The sequence below is a fragment of the Thalassophryne amazonica genome, chromosome 17 (genome assembly GCF_902500255.1).
Source record: "Thalassophryne amazonica chromosome 17, fThaAma1.1, whole genome shotgun sequence".
NCBI lineage: Eukaryota > Metazoa > Chordata > Actinopteri > Batrachoidiformes > Batrachoididae > Thalassophryne > Thalassophryne amazonica.
Genome location: NC_047119.1, coordinates 16,248,527 through 16,264,019, shown reverse-complemented (window position 1 = coordinate 16,264,019; position 15,493 = coordinate 16,248,527). Strand labels below are relative to the sequence as shown.

Sequence of the window (15,493 nt, the reverse complement as noted above, 5' to 3'; positions counted from 1 at the left end):
AAAACTCCCTCTGATGATTTGAGGAAGAAACCTCAAGCAGACCAGACTCAAAGGGGTGACCCTCTGCTTGGGCCATTCTACTGACACAATTTATAAAAAATTTACAAAACGAATATACAGGAAATATTGCCGGTGCACAGGACAGGAGGGTTGCAGAAGAAGACACCACCTTCATATCTGGATGGAACCGCACTTCTAACAGAGAGAGAGAGAAAAAAAAAATCAGACATTGGAAAGACAACAAATTCAGTATAATTTGTAAGCATTAAGCAACAAGAAAAGCAGAAGAAATATTTAGGTGATCGCCGGCCACTAGCCCTAAGCTTCACTAAAAGACCCATAATTTAGATAAAGTTGAGCCCACGGCCTGCTCCATTTCCTAATAAAATGAATTTAAAAGAGTAAAAAGCATAGTAACATTCTATGCCAGTATGCTAGCCATACGAAAGGGAAAATAAGTGCGTCTTAAGTCTGGACTTGAAAGTCTTCACAGAATCTGACTGTTTTATTGACGGAGGGAGATCATTCCATAGAACAGGGGCACGATAAGAGAAAGCTCTCTGACCCGCAGAATATTTATTCACCCTAGGGACACAAAGTAATCCTGCACCCTGAGAACGCAAAGCCCAGGTCGGTACGTAGGGTTTAACTAGGTCAGCTAAGTAGGGAGGTGCCAGTCCATGAACAATTTTATAGGCTAGCAGCAGAACCTTAAAATCTGATCTCACTGGGACAGGAAGCCAGTGAAGAGATGCCAAAATTGGTGTAATGTGGTCAAACTTTCAGCTTTGTGTCAAGAGTCTGGCTGCAGCATTTTGAACCAACTGGAGAGCTCTAATGCTGGACTGCGGTAAACCACAAAATAGAACATTGCAGTAGTCCAATCTAGAAGAGATAAACGCATGGATCAGGGTCTCAGCATCAGCCATAGACAGGATGGCACGAATCTTCGCTATATTTCGCCGGTGGAAGAAAGCAGTCCTTGTAATATCTCTAATGTGGAGGTCAAAGGGCAATGTCGGATCAAAAATTACCCCAAGGTTCCTCACAATCTATCTAACGTATATAAACACATACGTGTGCATGAGCACTCACACACACACACTCACACACACACACACACACACACACACACACACACACACACACACACACACACACACACACACACACACACACACACACACACGTTTGAGAGGCCTTGGGATTTTACATATTTAATTATTTTATAATTGAAAACATAAAACATAAACAATGTACATATTTAAATTACTTTTTGTAGTGCATTTTTCTGTATATTAAAATTTCTATAATTATTAAAATTTGCAGTGAAAGCAAATCTTGAGTACATTACATAAATTAAATAAAAACATCAGAGTTAAAATAATTTAAAGCGACCATTAGTACATTGAAAAAAGGACACATGACTTAAATATGTACAGAATCTTTCCAAATAATGTAGTTCTCGTGTATCATAATTAGAAACATAAGAAAATTATGTATTTGGACACATTTCAACTTGTGCAGATATTTAAATTACATATATCCATCAGACTTTTTTTAGTATATAACACAACTAAATCATCATTTTTATGGCCAGTTTTCATTTGACAAGTCAGAGGGTGAATTCCTGAACATTTCCAAGTTATTGAATGTCTTGGAGTTCATTAAATCAATCATTAAAAATATAGAAATAGTGTTGTACTCTTATAATACATCTGTGTATAGCCGTATCTCTTCATCATTTTTCATGAAAACTGGTCCACAAGCTTTAAAGTCATGCCGTGAAGACAAACAAATAAACAAACAGGCACAGGTGAAAATATCACCTCAAAACATGTTCCCAGCATAAACTCTGATTCTAACAAGCTTCAGCTAGTGCAAAATGCCCATTTCAGAAGGAAACTTAACAAGCAGGCTGTGTTTAATAATAAATGCCAAAATCTTCCAGTTCGTGGCCGCAGCTGGCCCTCGGGCCGCCACTTCCAAACCATAAAAGTTATTTGAATATTCCACATATTGAGGGTTAATAAGGTGGACAGATGAAGTATTCTACTGCTGCTGGTTTGATACTTTGTGTCTTAAGTGCCGCCCAGCTGGTTTGGGGTTTTGGGCTTTTGGTTCGGTTCCATGTGGCCACCCCCTGGAGAAGGCGTGTAGTTGCTCGGTACAACCGCTGGGTTTTTGTAACTTGACACCTGACTGTGCGGTGCTTCTGCCATGGCTTTACCCACAGAAAGCCTATTTAAAAAGGAAAGGGGATGAGTTGTGCGCTCCTGAGTGCGCGTAACCCTTTCTGCGAACCCTGCTTTCCGTCTGCCTGCGCGTCCCCGGAACTCTGGAGCGGCATAAATGAATGAAACACGGGGGAATACCGGAACGACAACCGCACAGGAAAAGTCTCTGTCAAACCAACCTGCCAGATCGAACCGAGGAATTAATGTGGGGTCTCTGACAGCTAAATCAACATGAGTTTCTTCCTCTGGAACTTCATGTCAAGCTTCTCAAATGCGTAACGCGGCCGCCGGCGCGCTCTGTCCCCCTCGCAAAGGAGTCACGCTGTGATTAACGGATCAGGTTTTTGACTGCCAGGACAAATGAATACAAATGAATTTAGGCACCCGAAGGAGAGATTGCAGAACCTCTCGTCTAGACTCAAAGTAAGTGGCATAATTTGGATTCATTTGAGCGCTACGTGCGCCTCCATGTGCGTACCTGTGCCGGCTGGCAGTGATCCAGATCACTACGCAGGACGCTTGTCGGCTGAAATTCCCACAACTCCACTGATCGTGTCATATATGTATGAAAACAGAGCTTTTCCAAAAATAGAATGAATCCTAACTTTCATTGATCAGATCTGATCTGGTTAATCTGATGATAAATTGTTTAAAATGACAAATCGAATTGTTGTGCAGGATGTTCCTGCAGCCAATCTGTCACATTCTAATGTTTATTAAACTGACTCATCTGATGGAATTAATAACACCTGTAAAATTTGATAAGCTTCATCTGTTAGTTAGGGGGGGTTTTATGGGGGGGGGGGGGGTGTTGCTTACACATTCACGCATAATGTGCATGGATGTATTATTTTACATATATTTATTTAGGCTACATTTATATGCATGAAAAAATGCATCTCCAAACAAAAGACTGGTGAAGATATTTGGCTATAAAAGTGTCTGATTTTGCAGGAAAACAGTTTTGCATTTATTATTCATTTGTATATAACAATTTACGCAGATGACAGGACACTGCACCACTCAGTGGCACATAATAAATGTTTTAAAGCGACATTTTCTGTATATATTTTTTTGGTCCATTTAATTTTTTAAGCACAGTTATTGTAAGAACACGCTGAAATATTTGTCCTCCACATGACTATGTTTTGTGGAGCTGCAAACAGCTAAGTTTAATAATCTGAATGGAAAAAGTGCATTCATGTTGCCATGCATTTGTTGCATGCATGAATGCATGCAACATTGTCACCATAAATCTACAGGTAGTAAGCTAAATGTGATGCATTTAGATTTTTAATTCATGGCAGCTTATTTTAAATATAACTGGAAATTCACATTTCATCAGCGATGCAACAATATTATTCCATTATTAACTGTGATTTAATCAAACATGCCAGCTGCAGAGCATCATTCATCAAATGCCCACAAGGTGTCGCTCTCTATGTCTCTCCAGCAAAATTGGATCACTCACCCATTCTAGTGAAGATGCAAATGAATGGGACAAAAGATCAATACAGTTCAACAGCAAATTAGCAGAGCTAGACAGAATAATATGACTAAAAGTCAACTTTTTTTAGACTTTTGCAAAACACATAAAATGCTGCACGAGTCTGAGAGAAAGCAACGGAATAGCAGTTGGAGCCATCTAATCTAGGTCATTTCAGAAATAAACAGCCTGAAGTGAGAGGTTGGACTGCAGCATGAAGAGATGAGACGCTGTAGGTCCATCATTGGTTTTATGAAATGCCAGTGAGACCGTCTTCCTCATCAGCGTCTGTCATTGTATAATCGTCCGCAGGAATTTTCCACGGTGCGTGCATGAGCGTGCATGCATGTCAGCACACCTTTGGGAAATCCTTCCAGGGAATCAATGAGTAGGCTGGCCTTGCAAAAAAAGAAAAAAGAAAAAAGAAACTGTATTGGCTTCTCAGTGGGGTTTTTCCTCTCTCTCTGAACTGGATGCTGGCCTGGAGGCAGGCCACTCTCTTAGCATGGGCGGGGGCAGGTTTCAGGGGTCGCGAGGTTAGACTCAGAGAGGTGAGGTATGTGGAAAAGCAGTCAAGGTTTAGAAAAAGAGATAAGTGGAAGGCAGCAAAGCATATTACATGGGAAACGATTAATTTTGGAGAAATGCAGCATGAGGAGGAAAACAAATGTGAGAAGAGAGCTTCCATTAGATGTTTACCACTGACAGAAATTATGAAAACAATGGAAGTATTCTGAGTTAATGGCATCTTTATAGCACATCTGTTCTTTGAAATCTGAACATGTTCTGCAGCCCACACAAACCTTGAGTCACAGTTTTGATCAGATACATGGACGATGATACAATTTAGGAACAGTGAATGGATTTGATGCAATTCAGTTCAGTGAGATTCAGTTGAGTGTGATACATTTCATTGTTTTTTTTCTATGATAAATTAGAATAAGCCAAACGTGGCATTGCTTACCTTCAACTACATATTTTCTGAAAAACCAAGGACCATCTTGAGGTTTTTACTACTATACATTCACATGTTGGCACTGTCTCTGCTTGGCTTTTGTTCACCACTGGGGGCAGCACCTCATATAGTAGCAAATAGCGCAACACAAACAAAATGAAGTAGCAGCAAAACAAGATTCATGAGCATTCATACTACATTAGATTGATTCAAGGGTCCATGTGTCAGTGTAGTCATATCTTTAACTTGAAAATCAATTAACAATTATAGTGAAAATCAAGGAAATTTTTCTTTATTTATGTTTAATGGCATCTCACACCTGCTGCAGTACTTTGATGGCCCACCAGTGGGGCGGTGGCCCACACTTTGGCAATCTGCTGTAGAGCTTTTCCATTTCATGCAGACACTCAAGGTGCTTTACAATGATGACACACAAACACACACACAGACACACAGATGTCAGGGTGCCACCATGCAAGGCACTCAACTGCACACTGAGAGCTTTTTAACGATAAAGATCCTGGCTCAAGGGAACCTTAGAGTTCCTTCCCCTTTTGTCTTTGAAATGTGAGATGTAGGCAGCCAACCTGAATGAATTAATTTAGAAACACAAAAAAAAATACCTCCATCCATATGGTGCAAGGGGTCGCCGAATGGTTTGATGATGAAATGGTGTAAATCAAATGCTGTGGCCTTTACAATCACCAGATCTCAACCCAACTGAACACCTGCAGCAGATTTTGGACTGATATTTTATCATTGTCATCAAAATACCAAATAAGGGATTATGACGGTTCCAGAAACTTGGATTTAAAAGATGCAGATTTTGAGATCAGAGGAACTGGTTCATCTCACACCTGAGACCAGAATAGTTACTTAAGTGCTTTTGAGCAAGACCCATAGTCACCAAGTTGCTCCTGGTATACAGTTGAACGCCTTGCATGGTGGCACCCTGACATCTATACATGTGTGTGTGTGTTGGCATCACTTTAAAACACTTTTGAGTGTCTGCATCAGATGGAAAATGTGCTAGATAAATGCTGTCCATTTAATTTGTCTCCCATAGGTCACGCTGTCCACTCTAAAGGATTACTTACAATAAAGTATTGTTTGGTCTATTTTTTTTTTCTTCCCCCAGTGATCTCAGTTGGGTTTTCCCTCAGGAATTCATGTCTTCATTCAGTATGAAAACCACAAACAGACTGGGCGAGCGAATGGATGGCAGCCGCACAGATTTAAACAAATTGACTTCAGTGCAGCAGTCTTTAAAATCCTCACCTGTCACATGCACGTCAAATACACCCCTCTGAAAACCCAAACAAGCTACCAAAAAGCTTTAATATGAAGAGCCAAAGAAAACAGGGCCGTTTCCCAGGAAAATAGGTCCAGGTTGCACAGATGTAAGCAGTTTGACAGACAGAATGAATCCCCCCCAGCAGCAAAACTCTCAGCAATTATGAGGCATTTAAAAACAAGGTGGGGTGGGGGGGTGGTGTTGGTGTTGGTGATGGTCTCAGAAGTTAGAGAAGTGGGTTTGCCACCAAATGCTTGGTTTGAAGCCCTGTCCAACTGGAAAATCATTAGGGTCCATTGGCCAAGGTCCTTAATGCCTGAGTTGTTATCGTTATGCAGTTAGGCGCCTTGCATGACAGCATGCAGACATCAGTGTGTGAGTGTGTGAATATAAAGCATCATTGTAAAGCCCTTTGAGCATCTGCATCACATGAAAAAGTATTATAGAAATGCAGTCCATTTAAAGAAAGCAAATCTATGTTCAGGGTTAATGCTTTTGAAAGATTTTTATCCAAATCCCAATCATGTCCTACTTTATGATTTATGTGGACGTTAGACGTTGCCAAGACTTGACAGTGACTTTGTCCTATTTCTAGATTCGGGGTAAGAGATGTAAGTAGCCATAGGTGCATTGAAGGGTAGCCAAGGTAGCATTTACCACCCTGACAATTTTATTGGAGTGCAATGAGCTCAATGGGATAAGACGTTGGGTTACCAATATGGTAAATGGACTGCATTTATATAGTGCTTTTCCATCTGCATCAGACACTCAAGCCGCTTTACAATTATGCCTCACATTCACCCATTCACACAAACACACCAATGTCAGGGTGGTCACTATACACCAGAAGCAACTGGGGATTAAGGACCTTGCCCAACGGTCCTTAGTGATTTTCCGGTCAGGGTGAGGTTTGAACTGAGTATCCTCTAGTCTCAAGCCCAACGCTTAACCACTAAACCATCACCTCCCCTGATATGTAGACCTGGGTTAGTTTACCAGTTCTTAGACAAGCCTCTTCATCTGCATTGTCCCAGTCCAACCAGCTCTAAATGGGTACCAGCCTTGGCTGGGGAAGTAACCTGCATTGGACTGACAGCCCATCCATGAGAAGTTATAGACACTTTCTTCAGTTTTACTGCCTTCATTGAAAAAAAATTGAAAGTTACTGGCTTCTGTTTCATAAAGGACAGTGTTTTGGAAAATTTTTAGTGAGATCTCACAGTCGGGGTTAAACATCTTTCTCATTATTGGTGCATTCATCAAACTGCCACCTTTCTGAATCATAACATGCTTAGCATCAGTATTTCACATTGTCAGCTTATTAAAGGCTATCTACAGAGAACAATGGTATGACCACAGACACTATCTGCAAAATTTTGTAGGTTACAAGTCATACTTTTGACAAAAAACTTAATTTGAGAGCTAATCTTATTAAATTTTTTATGATGTCAAATAATGTGATGTAAAGCTTTAATTTAACTTTGATTTAAGAGTTGAAATCTGTAACTTTGAAATGGGTGGTAATATATCATGTTTCAGTAGGCCACTGACGTTTTTTTTTAGGGGAAGATGTATTGTCCTAACGGACAAAAATTGCATTTTTTTTCCAAAAATCCCTTCAGGAGGAAAATTACGGCCCTTTTTAGGGTAGGGGTTAAAGGGGCCGAAACAGTGACATAGTCAAAATGTGGATTTTGACCTTTGAATGTCTTTGTGCGCCCTCAGTAAACCTCATTGATCTTATGGTATATGAATGTATGGATGGAGTTCTCCCATTTAGCGTTATATTTTTCAAGGCTAAATGAGGGTGCTGCCTATAGGTGGTGCTTCAAGTCACAACTTTTGGCATTTGCTACATTTGGGACCCTCCCAGGGCCTGCGCCCCAAATAAGCCTTTCTCATTTATTTTTGGATACACTGGGACAAGTTCTTTCCTTTTTTGCATAAATGGTGGTGGCTTAGTTAGGGCGCTTTTGCATAGGTGGCGCTCTTTATATTAAGAACATGATATTTGGCGATTTTCATTTGGCCATATCTCGGTGCGCCCCCTATGGATTTCAGTGAAACTTGTTTTATTATGTTCCTCTATATCTCTGCTATTCAGGATAAAGATATCAGGAAGGCTTTGATTAATGAGGCAAAATGCCTTCTTGATATCTTTATCCTGATGTATTGTGTCTACCTGTCCACCTAAAACAGGCAATTTCACTGATTAGCTGATCTACCTGCCTGAAGAGTTGAACTAATTACAAAATAGCACATTTACAGTATGGAAGGCTGTAGGTCCTATATAGATCTGTTGGTGCCATTGCTTATATCCAGATTATGTAGGATCAAGCAGATGAGAGTCTACAGCCTACCCTAGATAGTACGCCAGTCTGATGCAGGTTACATCCCCGGCCGAAGTCAGTATCCATTTACATCCGGGCATATTGAGACAAAGTAGATGAAGCATCTTGTCCAAGGACACAGACTGGTGTCATAAACGGGATTTGAATCCAGGTCTGCACATTGGCTGGCCAACTCTTTATCCATTCAGCCATGATTGTTTTTCAGCAGTCCAGCCAAGAAACCAGCAATTGGAGCCAAACCTGAGTACTATAATCGTATGTGCACACACCACACTTGATTACCACCCTCCCACCTTGACCACCTCGTCTATAAAGTTCTGGCACCACCCTTGTAACTGGTCACCACAAATGTACATTTAGGTGTGTCAGCACATCCTTTATAGAACCGTGCAGACCAGTGGAAAAACAGGCCGCTGACATGCTTTCAGTAAAGACGTCAACAGAACACCTCTTTGCTTTATTTGTGCACGATGCGAGTAAATGTGTAACACGGTAGTTACCGCACTTCGTCTCCCACGGCTCCCCTCTGCCCGCTTGCCTGTAGCCACAGCTGCTATACACATTTTTGTCATCAAACGTGTGTGACCATGTGCATGTGGATGACCTCCAGCTATAAACAGTGGCTCCCGATCCACACGTCACCAGATCTGAGCCATCAGTCCACCTGCCAGTCAGTCTCCTCAGCACGTCATGGCACCTGGATGCGGTGTGGGCGCTGAGAGGGACCACTTTGTTTTGTTTTGTTTTGAGCACGTACACTCTGGTTTTGAGAGGAGAGGTGATGGATGAGAATATAACAGTTTGTACAAACCACAGTTTGGAGGCTCATTGTGTCTGTGTGTGTTTTGGACACAAATGGTATCCAGATTTAGCAGTAAGGTCCTGTTGCAGAAAAAAAAAACAAATTTAGTTTTTTGTTCATTGATAAACTACACACATAGCTCAGGTGTTTGAAAGAACTTTTGATTTTGTGTCAGTCTTGTGCCATGTATATTAAATATCCTAGTTGTAACTAAGCCATTTTGAATGGCAAAACTCTCTTTGACCCCATCAAGCTGCAAATCCTTGAATAAACTCTGCATTGAATCAGCTCTTAGAGATAAATCAGTGCAGCATTCGATGATATTGAGGTCTGTACCGACTGGTTGTTGGTTGACAGTGTTGCTATACTACAAATAAGGCTTATTCATTCACAGTGTTGATTATCTGCCAGTAAGTCTCTGCACTCTTTCTCTTAAAAAAGCAGCAATGCATTAGAGAGCTGTGAACATTAATTTCTGTCATTTATACGAGGTCTGTTAGAAAAGTATCGGACCTTTTTATTGTTTTCAAAAACCTGATGGATTTGAATCACGTGTGCTTGCATGAGCAAACCTTGAACCTTCGTACGCATGCGTGAACTTTTTCACGCCTGTCGATTGCATCATTTTCTGGTAAGCAGCCTTTGTGTGAGGTGTGTGTCGTGCACTTGGCGTTTTGTCATTCCAAGGAAAAAGACGGAACAACTGGAGAAGCGCCGCATCAAATTTTGCCAGAAACTGGGCGACAGCCAGGTGGAAACCATTCAGATGATTCAGACGGCTTTCGGTGACCTTTCAGTCGTGTGACTATCCGAGAAATTGTGGAAGAGGTGGGCATGTCACAACATGTCCTGTGAGACTTCAACACAAAGGTGCTTTTGCTCCGCCGTTGGCAGCTTCGTGCCAAAGCCATCGGGATGATTTTCACCGCCACTCTTTTCATGGCCAAATCTTCTGTCACAGTGGAATGTGCTGAAAAAGTGCTGATGTCCACCTCTTCCGCAATTTCTTGGATAGTCACACGACGGTCCCGCATCACCACAGTGTTCACTTTGGAAATGATCTGGTCATTTCTGCATGTTGATGGCCAATTGGAGCATGGCTCACTCTCCACCGTTGTGTGGACATCTTGGTTCTTGTCTCGGTTGTACCGCTCCTTAATCTGTGTAATGGCCATAGGATCATTACCGAAAACCGTCTGAATAATCCGAATGGTTTCCACCTGGCTGTCGCCCAGTTTATGGCAAAATTTGATGCGGCGTTGCTCCAGTCGTTCTGCCATTTTCCTTGGAATGAAAAAATGCCGAGCGCACGACACACACCTCACACAAAGGCTGCTTACCAGAAAATGATGCAATCGACAGGCGTGAAAAAGTTCACATATGCGCACGAAGGTTCAAGGTTTGCTCATGCAAGCACATGTGATTCAAATCCATCAGGTTTTTGAAAAAAATAAAAAGGTCCGATACTTTTCTAACAGACCTCGTATACTGTGGAACAACCATCTTTTAGACATCATTTAGCATCTTTCTTATCTTATCTTCTAAGGTGGCAAAGCTTAGATTCTTGGAAAGAAAGTAACAGGGAGAAAGGAATACACAAAGTAATGAAAAAAGTGTACAGATTCAAAGAAACAGGAAAAATAAACAGGTACTTAATACATTAACAGATGTGTCTTGGACATAAATACATATTACCACATTCAGAATGACTGTGTGAGGTTGTATTGCAGTATCAGTTAATGTTCAGCTAGGATTGAGTTGGGGTTGAGGTTAGGATTGGGTTAAGGTTGGATTGGTGTTAGTGCTGGGTCGGGATTGGCTTGGGTTTGGAGTTGGAGTTGGATGGGGTTGGGCTAGTGTTCAATTAAGACTGGGTAGGGGTTAGGGTTGGGTTACCATTGGGTTTGCATTAGAGGGTTGGGTTTACACTGGGTTAGAGTTGGGTTGGGGTTGAGCTAGTGTTTGATTAGGATTCGGTTGGGGTTAGGGTTTGGTTATCATAGATTTAGGATTGGTTTAGGGTTGGAGTTCCCTTATGATGTTACCATATTTTCCAGAGTATAAGCCACACCGGAGTATAAATGGCACCTTTTTCTGTGTTATGAGGCCTTTAATTTGGGATTTTTGTGCATTGTTGTGGTTTATTCTTTATTACTGGCATTTATTCTTTTATTGGCAGCACGGTGTGTGTCTTAGTGGTTAGCACTGCTGCCTCACAATAAGAAGGTGATGGGATCGATTCCCCCCTGTGGCCTTTCTGTGTGGAGTTTGTGTGTTCTCCCTGTGTTTGCGTGGGTTCCCTCTGGGTGCTCCGGCTTCCTCCCACATCCAAAAAACAAGCAGTTTAGGTGAACTGGAAACTTTAAATTGTCCGTAGGTGTGTGTACGGGTGTGAATGTGTTTGTTTGTATAGATGTGGCCCTGCGACAGACTGGTGTCCTGTCCAGGGTGTACCCTGCGTCACACCCTATGAGTTCTGGGATAGGCTCCAAGCTCCCCCGTGACCCTTAATTGGCGTAAGCGGTTGAAGATGAGTGATTTATTTATTTATTATTGGAGTTTATTTTGTTTAGTGCTTTGATTCTTGGGAAAGTTCTATATAAATATTCATGATAATTACTATTATTAATAACAAAGTTGTGAATTTTAAGTATATAAGTGCCACCGGGGTATAAACTAATAAAATACAACAAAAAGTGTATTATACTTTGAAAAATACGGTACATTTGATTTGCTTTTTTGTTAATTTGTGTCTGTTACTTTATGTTTCTTTCTTTCAGTATAAAACAGCATTGAATATGCAGATTGTTAAAACACCTGGCATGTAATCTATTCTGTGGTTTACTCAGATAAATGTCATATATTCATCTTTAAAGCAGACTTTAAAGGAATACTTCTTTATTGTTGAGCCATTACAGTTTGACACACATCATTTGTGTTTTTTGTAGTACTGAGCATTTTTTTTTTTTTTTTTTTTTTTTTTTTTGCCTTTAGTGGAGCGATACTTGCACTGTTACTAATATCAGCAAATATTTTTGTCACTTTTTGTTTCGATTTTGAGCAGGTATGAGAATACAACACTTTGTACAAACTACAGTTTAATGTGTTCATGTGTTATTGCTGGGTCACTGCTTTCACCTCCTAATGTATCTTCTCTTTCCCCCCCCAGGAGAGCCCTATTGCTCTGCACTATTTTATATTGTACTTGTTACCTGGGACTTACACAAGTACACACTGAAGGTAAGAAATGGATTTCAGCCACCTTCATTCATTCTTCTCCACTTGGATAAACCATGAAACCACTTGCAGGATTTTAAATTATTCCTCATCTGGTTTGGTCATAGTCCAAGAGTGTAAACACACTGTTTGGAGATTGGGGCCAACTGTTGCCATGGCAGCCATTTCAGTGAGAAGGCAGTACTCAGGTTTGACGCAAGCCAATAATCAGAATGTCCATTTTTGAATCAATCAAGCCTCATTCCAAGAGTGTGAATCATTTGATTTATGGTGACAGCTACTACTGATGTTCTGCTATCTACCGTATCTTCCATTAAAAAGGTGCAAGGTAGCAACACTGTGTGGTTTTGTTGTTGTTTTTGTAATGTACAAGGACAGCTTGTCCACTGCTACACCTTGACCTGTGCTCGGAGGGCAGCCACGTAAAAAGAAACCTCTACAAAACTCATGGTGGACACAGTCAGACTGTCAATAACGTATATCTGTATATGGGTTACAGATTTAACCATGAAGATCAGAGTGTCTTTACCTATTGACGCATTTATGGTGTCAAATTTCGCACATAATCACGTTCTCGCTGGGGAGGCAGAGATTTCGTTGTCAGCATAAACAAGCGTTTGTGGCAACTTGTTTGCAACATTACGTCGTTATAATACGTCGTCTAATATTACTTATTTTATGTTTGGTAAGAAAAAATGTTAGGTTTAGCTTGCTAACGGTAGCAATCATCCATCTGCTCAACAGAATCTGGTTTAGAACCTCTGAAAGCATGAAAATAAAGTTTATTAAACAAGCTGGATCGCTACTTCCATTAACCTACTGTACGGGACCATAGATTTAAATGAGACATTGCAATGACGGGAGTGACGCAGGCAGGTGTGACGTTCAACTGACATTAAAAAAAATATGATTCACTTTAGGAGTATCTGAAATGGTATTTCAAGATTCTTCCAGTCATAAATATAATACTTGCAATAATAGGTAAGAACGACACATAAGGGCGATGATGGTCTAGCGGGAGGTTTGAACCCAGACTAGAGCATCCTCGGTTCAAACCCCCATCTGGCCAGAAAAGGGCCCTTGGGCAAGGTCCTTAATCCCCATGTTGCTCTCGGTGTGTAGTGAGCACCTTGCATGGCAGCACCCTGACATTGGTGTGTGAATGGGTGAATGTGAGGCATTACTGTAAAGCACTTTGCACTTCTGATATAGATAGAAAAGCATTATTTAAATGTGGTTCATTTACCATCAATCAACCCCCAAAGTGTTGTTTTTTAACCTGTTTGGGGGGCAAATCTTAATTAGGTGGTCAACTCCCCCACACCTCCCCCCACCCCCCAGTACTCCCTCTAATTTGAACTATGTCTGTAGGAATATGCAGTACAGGTATGTGTCTAGAGTATGTCTATATTTTCATTCAAGGTATTTTGCATGGTGTAAGCGGTTGAAGATGTGTGAGTGAGTGAGTGAGTGAGTGAGTGAGTGAGTGAGTGAGTGAGTGAGTGAGTGAGTGAGTGAGTGAGTGAGTGAGTGAGTGAGTGAGTGAGTGAGTATTTGGCAAGGTATCTCCAAGGCCTGTCGTGGTAGAGCTAATGATCTTATCATGCAGGTTGCCCTTTGGCTGGCCTGGGGCTACACTTTCAGCATAGAAAGGTCAGGTCAGGTCAGGTCAGACCTCTGCTCTGAGAAAGCACGGGTGCTGTTAGTCCCTGCACCAAACACGCTATAGAACCACCTTGGGCCCAGGATGGCAACCACCCAGTGAGTAAAATGATACATCCCCAACTCTCAAAAGTAACTATCTGCTGCACCCAGGCCACACATGTGTGCGCTCTTAGCTTTGTCCAGTGGTTGGATTTCCAGCAGTGATGCACCTGCATGCCGGAAGATGTCAACAGATATGCACCACATGACCATAGTATCATAGCTGATGTTCCCTTATAATGCAAGTCGTACACCTTGTCTGAGTTTCCCTAAATGACCAGTCACAAACTCAGTCTGACAGTACTTTGCACATATTTTGCACTCTTTCAAGTGTTTAATCAAAAATGAAATAATTATTTATGTATTTACTTATATTACCATTTTGCCAATTAATAGTTCATGGCAGCTGATTTTCTGAAGCAGCACTCACCTGCCCAAATTCAGGCAGCCACGTCCTGCTCACCAATCAGTAAAAATGAACAAATATCATTTTATCAGAGTTGGAGCTCTCAGAAAAATTATGCATTCCCCAGGCGGATAACTCTTCTTGATATATTGGATTATTTTATTTATTTATTTATTTATTTTGCTGTGCTTAGGAAGAAAATTGAGCACCAGCTTGTGCACTGCAGCGGCCACTGAGCTGCTCGAAGTGGAACAGCTTAATATTTCTTTATGGGACATCTGGCCGGCACTTGCTTGCCCTTCCCGCCTCACTTCAGTCTGCACTCATGACTACCCAGGATATTCTTGGTCCTTCTCACCCGTTTCACATACAAAGAAAGACTCCCCCCCCCCACACATGTGTACACTCAAGCTGTCACTCATTAAAGTAAATATTCTTCACTGCTTGATTTAATTTCCAGGAAAATCCCCAGCATGAACAAAGAAACATTTATTTACATTATAGCAGGAACCATTCAGTTAGTGTGTGTGGAAGCGTGGGGGCATGCATCACATCGTGATGTTGGTCAGCTATCAGTGATGGACGAGGAAATCACCTAACACTAGTCATAACCTCTACCTTTATATATGTTCAGTCCTACTGTCATTTTAAACAGAGATATTTTGTGTGTTTGAGCGAATGACTTCATCCACTACTTGGAATGACATCACGAACAGAAGAGCCACGAACTTTCCCTGTTTGAGGAACTTGGCACAGGGGGAGGCTATGAACTCTGGCCATGTGTTAAACATACGTCCGTCTTTGTTTCATATTTATACTAACTGCTGGCTGTGTAAAATCATATGGTGAATGTAAGCCCAATTATAGTACAATTTATTTTTTAAAGACGTTTGGAAAGAAGTGGCTGACTATGTATGACGCCTGGCTCATTGCCATGTATTATGAGATCACACTTTGTGGATGGATAAATAATGTACACACTATATCCACCAGTTTTCTTGAAACAGTTTTAAACTTGCAT

At 41.2% G+C, this 15,493-nt stretch overlaps 1 protein-coding gene across 1 annotated transcript in view; it reads left to right on the top strand.

Moving 5' to 3' along the window:
- The first annotated feature begins 2,146 nt into the window (after positions 1-2,146).
- Positions 2,147-15,493, top strand: part of col27a1a (collagen, type XXVII, alpha 1a) — a 176,848-nt gene continuing 163,501 nt past the window's right edge. The window contains exons 1-2 of the mRNA XM_034191963.1: positions 2,147-2,660; positions 12,295-12,365. Of these exons, the coding sequence (XP_034047854.1) occupies positions 2,608-2,660; positions 12,295-12,365 (124 nt within the window). The 5' untranslated portion in view covers positions 2,147-2,607. The remainder of the gene's footprint in view (positions 2,661-12,294; positions 12,366-15,493) is intronic.